A 6,898-nucleotide genomic window follows, 5' to 3' on the forward strand; every position below is an offset into this window, starting at 1 on the left:
CCACACCTAAAATTCACTGAAGTCTGATCGGAACAGGCAGTGTAATGACAGCCGGCACCACGGCACAGGGGGTCACGTCTCAGTGCCCCTGACTTTGACACTGATTATCCAGCACCATATAGTGACAAATTTTTGCAAACCAGGCGGTGGCTGGGAAGCACACAAGGAGAGCTGCTGACTTTACTGAACAGCAAAGTCACTGGGCCGCTACCAAACCAAACCAAGGCTCTGGTTTAGGAAAAGACCTACGCTCCCCTACAAGGACAGGTTGCCTCCTTGCTCCTGCACTCACAGCCATCACTTACAAACCTAGATGCAGCCTTCCATGCAGCAGACTTTGTCCAAAGAAGACTCAGCACATTTTAACAAGAGGGTCAGTTACTCATCGGTGAGGAGACCGTCTGTCATTAGCCTCATTCAAGAGGGCCAAGACTCGATCACTGTTGTGCACTGTGACAAGGCACTTTGGGGCAGTGTCTTGCTCTCGTCGGCTTCAGCTACGGTAGGCCTTCAGCAACTGCCCTGCTATCACCAGTCTTTGGATCTCACTGGTCCCCTCGTAGATCTCGGTGATACGAGCATCGCGGTAATGGCGTTCTGCTGGCATCTCTGTCACGTAGCCCATCCCGCCCAAGATCTGGATGGCCTGAAAGAAAGGTAGCAATGTAAAAAGGAAGCAGGGTCAAGGAATTTGATTTCTATACAACACACCCACCTTAAAAGGAGCTGAGCCCACTGCAAGCATAACTTGGGGGGGGACACACATGGGAATGACTGCAGCGGATGTGCAGTCAGAGGAATAAACAGGACTTGAGCTGGGTAAGAGCTATACTGATGTCCCAGACAGAGGATGAATCATTTCAGAGGTATTTGTTAGTGATCCATGTTCAGCTAAGACACATTCGTTAAGGACAGGGGAAAATGCAGATACCAGTGGTCCTGCTCCCTTTGCTCACTCTGTTGCACACTTACTGGTAATCCTGACTGGTGCACCCATGCTCTTTCCCACAGTGCTGATCCTGCTCAGAACTTTTGATTCTGCCCTGGACAGCAGCAGGCACAAGAAAACTTTACTACTACAGCTGCCACAGGCCAGCATAAATCCCTGCCCACCCCTGACGCACACTCCAGGAAGACAGCTGTGCTAACCAGCTTCAGCCATATGGGTGGGTTGGTTTGAATTTATTTTTTTTTTTTAATCTAGTAAATTCCATCCCACCTTCCCCAAGCACTTGTTGTGTGACAACACAAACTCTTTCAGCATGCTGTGTATCAGAGATGCCAACTAAAGTAGTTACCTGATGAGCAATGGCCGTTGCAGCTTCTGATGCAGCCAGTTTGGCCATCGCCGCTTCCTTTGGGGAAGGAAAACATCACTGAGGGTGCAGCTATCACAAAAAGGAACACCTCGCACGAGGAGCCTGAACGCTCAGAACCCAGCTCTGCAGAGAGACAGGCCTGACCATGGGTGCCATCTGACAGCAGCCACCCCTCTCCCCTTGGCTAAAACCAGGACACGGCTCAGCAGGCTGCCTGAGCAGAGACAGCAGAGTCCAGTATCTGCTGATGGGTTTAACACCAACAGCGCTGGCCAGGGAAGTGCTGGACGCAGCGATGCTGTATGTAGCGCGGTTTTCTTGCCTCCAGGCTGTGCCCCGTGCTGTCACTACTAGACAAATGCAACCTTGGCAATACCTTTGTGAAGGGTTTCCCGTTGTCTTTCAGCATAGCAGCTCTCCAGGTCAGCAAGCGCGCACCCTCCAACGCCACAGCCATATCTGCTAGCTTAAACTGCAACAACAAATGCTGCCTTTGTTCCAGGTGGTGGCCTCTGCCTGCACAAGACCGTACAGCAGAACTCTCCCACCCCCCAGGCCAGTATTGCTAGAAAAGGTGTGCCTTCATCCCAAAAATTGGTTTTAACGGTGTTTGAAAACAGGAATTCTTACCTGTTTATCCCAGACAGTGCAAAGTGCACTACGTGCGTGAAGCCGCACCCAAGAGCCCATATGAACTTTCCACCAGCACCAATAATGTTTGGGGCTGCCCTGTCCGCCTAGCTCGTACCTGTACTGCCTGTAGCTTTGTGATGGGCGACCCAAAGGCCATTCTCTTTTCAGCATAATCCACAGCACAGTCCAGAGCTGCCTGTGCTATTCCCAGAGCCTGTGAGGCGATACCAATCCTTCCTGCATCCAGAGTTTGCTGAGAAAGACACAAAATATATGTGTTAAGTAAGTCATACTTGATCAAAAAATACTACACTTGCATTTCTGAGCTTGCTGGGAAGCTGCTGTAGCCTTAGTATCCTCTGGTCAGATGCCTCCTTCATTCAGAATATTCCCAGTTATCCAGGAATAAAGCCCTATAAACTGTACTGGGTGCTGCAGAGAGAAGCCAGGGGTACAAGAAGGAAAGGAGAAAGGAGAGGTATTGCTGCTTATTAGCTGGGGAAGAAAAAAAAAAAGGGGGGTGCAAAATAAGGGAAAAAAGTACAACAAGGAGCATCTGCTCTGGAAGGGGCTGAAAAGAACCCTTCAGCTAGACCCTGGCTCCCTGTGCAGCTCATTTTACTTTAACTGAAACAGAAATGGAAATCTGGTCAGGTTTCCTCTTTGCCCTCCTCATTAGTACACACACTGAAACAAGCATTTTTCAAAATAACTACTGAATTGAGTCACTAACCTGAATTACCTCAAACACCTGCCCGTTAGGTTTTTAACTGCTTCCCTGCCTCACTGTGCACAGGAAGAATTTACAGCAGTGAAAAAAAAAAAGACTTCATCTTCTCATTCCTGGGCTGTCTTAAAAAAAGTCGTCGATGACTGGCAGGTTCTTTTAGTTTTGTACATAATGGAACAGGCAGTTTTCCAGGGAGCTCAGCCTTTTCCAAAAAGTCAGGCCCACAAATGGTATTTTGCCCCTACAGAGAGAGCAATGAACACTTCCAAGGGGTAGTGCGTCACTGCAAGGAACGCGCTGTTCCGCAGCCCCCTGGCTCCTCCTCAGAAGTCACACACGTGCTGTAACTCAGACTTCATCCACCTTTAGTCACTATCCAGAGGTTGTCCTGGGCCTCCAGGACAGCCTTCCTCTGCCACAGTACTTAGGGAAAATGCCATGTTTTCCCTTTATCTGTGGGTACAAACTGGAGCAATAGAGGGTTGGGGAAGGAGAAAAATTTAAATACACCACCCCTGCTGACACACCACCTCAGCGGCATCAGCATTCCTTCATCTAAGAACCATCACATTGGGTCTACAATAAGTGCCGTCAAGGATCTATGGTAAATTAATGATTCATCAAGCTCTATGAATGATTCTCCCACGCTGGTACGAGGGGTCAACTGCTTAATGTTACACAGAACAGCTTATGCTAGCAGTTCTCACCAAAGTGATGCTAAGACTGAAAAATGGTTTTGAAAATGGTACGCTTGGGAGCTAGGCTTTACACAACCACAGCCACACCCCGATCCATCTCTTACCATGGCGATTTTGAAGCCCATTCCCAGCTGCCCCAGTAGGTTGGCCTTGGGAATCCGACAGTCCTCAAATATCAGGTTGGCAGTGGAAGAGGCTCGGATTCCCAGCTTGTCTTCCTTCTTCCCCAGTGACAGCCCAGCAGTTGGCATGGGAACCAGGAATGCGCTAATGCCCTGCAACAAGACCCAAACTCTTAGGAGTGGTGCCAACTTCCCGCTTACCTGGCTGTTAACAGGCTTCCTCCAAACATTCTTCCATAGAAGCGCCATGTTTAGGTAACCTGGGGAGAGCTGAGACAGAAGAACGCCAGCACACACCAGCCCCTCCTCTGCTCCGTGCCTGCACAGCTCTAAATACAGAGTCCCCAGAGCCTTTTCAAAGTGCTGCTCCTGCACAACTCCTTTACTCCCACCCCTTCTTCCTGACTGACCCAATGAATGCACCTTGTGCTTCAGGGATTTATCCGTAGTAGCAAACACCACAGTGGCTGAGGCGTCCCAGGCATTGGTGATCCAGGCCTTGGTGCCATTCAGAACCCACTCGTCACCATCCAGGAGTGCCACCGTGGATGCCGCACCCGCGTCACTGCCGTTTCCTGAGCAAGGGACCAGCAAACAAAGCTTGGGCAATCAGTGGCAGCCTGGGCACAAACCCACCCCCAGCTCGCACCCTGGGTGCGAACCGACTCCCAGCCCTCTGTCAGCTCATGGCGCCTCTGGTAACTGCGCTAGTGTCACCACTGTCCCTCCCACAGGACCCAAACAGGAAAGGGAAAGGCCGGTGTGTCTAACGTGTCCACCTCCAGAGCTCTGCTCACAACAGAAGGGATGAAAATGTTCAGCATGGACCCTGGGGATGGCAGTTAATACCTTGGGCACTGAGACTTCATTTACACAGAATTGCTATAAACCACCTTCTACAAACTGTTACATTTCCACAGACCTAAAGTCCATCCTAAACCTAAGGAAAGAAGCTACCCTACGTTCTTTGCCACAGGAACGGTAACAGTCACATCACCTGGTTCGCTAAGGGCAAAACATCCGATTTTCTCTCCACCGGTGAAGGGAGCGATCCACTTGTGCTTCTGTTCTTCAGAGCCAAACTTGAGTATTGGGCCTAAATACAGAGACTTTAAGAATTGAGAGCCGAGTTAGTGCCTGTTGAGGGTACAAGCAATCCAGTAACTCCCTGGTGTCTAAGTGCTCTCCAACATGGCAGAACCCACCACAGGAACAGATCCCATTTCTCCCATACACCTCTCTCCAATAAGCCCCCTGATGCCAGCCTCGGTTCCACGCCTGTCCCTCACATACAACCTGAGACACTTACATTATTGACGCTGACAATGACGCCCGTGGACGCGCAGCCCCTGCTGATCTCCTCCACAGCAATGGAATAGGCCAGGTAGTCCAGGCCTGCTCCTTTGTACTCCTCTGGCACGTCCATAGCCAGCAGCCCTAAGTCACCCATCTTCTTCACCTGCACGTAGGGAACGGAGATGTGAGATCCTCTGCACCACCAGTGTCCCAGCTAATACGCGTAGACACATGGAGATAAAGACGGGTCACAGCAGGGCTACACACAGAAGAAAAGATGCACACAACTCCTGGTGAAATGGGAATCTGACAGTACAAACTGGTAAGTGTCCCCAGGTCCCAATGACTTCAACAAGAGCTGTATACACACACTGCTGCCTAAGACAAGGATTTTGCTTATTTAAAGAGCTCTCTTCAGTACCACAATGGAGGGAGCCTTCTGAAGGTGAAACAGGGAGATACAACCCCACTAGCAGTTCCTCAGCCTCCCACCAAAGCTTTTCCCCTTGCATGTCTCCTGTCAGGGGGAAGGTCTCAGTGGGAAATCTAGCTGATAAAAATCATTAGCACTTTACCTTTGAGTCTGCTGAGCTTCAGCCTAGGACTGCACAAGGAAAGAATTTTACAGAATGAATGACCCATAGAACAGTTTGCAAGAAGGCGATTTTTCATTTTTCATTAAAGCCAGGTCTTGCTTCCCAGAGAATTTAATTGTTGGTTACATTACAAATTATCCCACCTCAAGTTCCTCAGCTGAACCCCTTGCTTCTTAACCATAAGCTCTTCAGAGCACCAACTGTCTCACTCTAGGTCTCTTATTAACGTTTGGCAACATACAAGAGAAAAACCAAGCTTTCCTCTGTTTTTATATTTAAGATGTCAAGCTTTTGGTGTTGCAGAAATAAGCATGTTACCAGCCTCTGCTTGCTTTAAGAGGAACCAAGAGGAATTCTTAAACAAATATTTTCCCTCCTGTATGGGCACCCAAAACGCTAGTCCTTCACATCAAATCCAGTGGACAAACAAAAGACAGCAACTAGTTCAATGTACATTGCTTTATCTTAATAAAGACTGTTTACATTTTGAATTGTCCCCTACAGAGTCAAGTGAAAAGACTCAAATGTAAAATTCCCAGATAAGAACAGCGAAGTAAAGAGGAAAGTATTTTCCTCCTTAGAGTGAGTATGACTTTCCTGGCTATCTTCCTTACTCCTTAATAGAAAGAGGGGCATATGACAAAATTTACATGCCTCTGACTGTGCTTGCTTGGAGCCTCTTGGCTAACATAATAGTACATATTTTTCTGGAGTTTAGTATTTCATTGCAATGAAATTCATTGCAAAATTCCACTGCTGTGTCTGTACTGCTTTCCACAAGAGAAATCACAGGTTTGACAGGAATCTTAATTTATTCACAGCCCCCGAGAATGACCAACATGCATCCCCTATCTCCTGATCACCTCTTTTCACCATCTGAAATGCACTCAGGTCATCTACAGTTCCTCACTATAAACCATTTTTATGGCTATGTGCAGTCTATGAAAGTACTTCATTGATTTTATGTCAGTTGTATTACAGTCCACATGTAAGTCAGTAAGAGAAATGAAAATTCAATGGTACTAAAGCCAGATACACAGAAACACAAGTAAAGGTAAAGAGCTCAAAATGTCCTGTGGGCATCACAACCTCCACACTCAAAGAACTCTGCCACAAGTCGGTCTAAACTTCAATTTGCTACTAAGCCAGAGCTTAATGTACATTTTGTTTCAGGCCCAGGCGGTCCTGCCCCAGCAGCAGAGGTTCTGAAGGAGCCAGTCACTCGCCCACCCCGCGGCGGGAGCAGCACGCACCTGCTGGGCCGGGAAGCGGTGCTCCTTGTCCAGCCGACCCGCGACAGGCATCAGCTCCTTTTCCGCGAAGTCCCGGCACGTCTGACGCAGCATCTGGTGGGTTTCTGGCAGCTCCGCTGTCTGGTACACCGTGTGCAGCCGGCGGAGGCACCCAAAGGGCAGTGCTGGGGGGAAGGAAAGGCATTAAGCGCCGTCGTTTCCCTTCACGCCCGAGTGAGGAGGCCGAAACCGATCCAGAAGGGCCCGGCCTC

General features: G+C 49.0%; 1 protein-coding gene across 1 annotated transcript; it reads right to left on the reverse strand.

The window, feature by feature from the left end:
• Positions 1 to 404: 404 nt before the first annotated feature.
• On the reverse strand, positions 405 to 6,818 carry ACADS (acyl-CoA dehydrogenase, C-2 to C-3 short chain; the record flags this gene model as incomplete). Its single annotated transcript, XM_009707713.1, has 9 exons — positions 405 to 646; positions 1,299 to 1,355; positions 1,696 to 1,791; positions 2,068 to 2,205; positions 3,485 to 3,655; positions 3,926 to 4,077; positions 4,500 to 4,611; positions 4,812 to 4,961; positions 6,648 to 6,818. Coding segments are annotated over 9 exons (1,200 nt in total), but the record flags the coding sequence as incomplete, so codon positions are not given.
• Positions 6,819 to 6,898: the final 80 nt, after the last annotated feature.

Source organism: Cariama cristata, unplaced genomic scaffold, assembly GCF_000690535.1.
Source record: "Cariama cristata isolate BGI_N322 unplaced genomic scaffold, ASM69053v1 scaffold40269, whole genome shotgun sequence".
NCBI classification, from domain to species: Eukaryota; Metazoa; Chordata; class Aves; order Cariamiformes; family Cariamidae; genus Cariama; species Cariama cristata.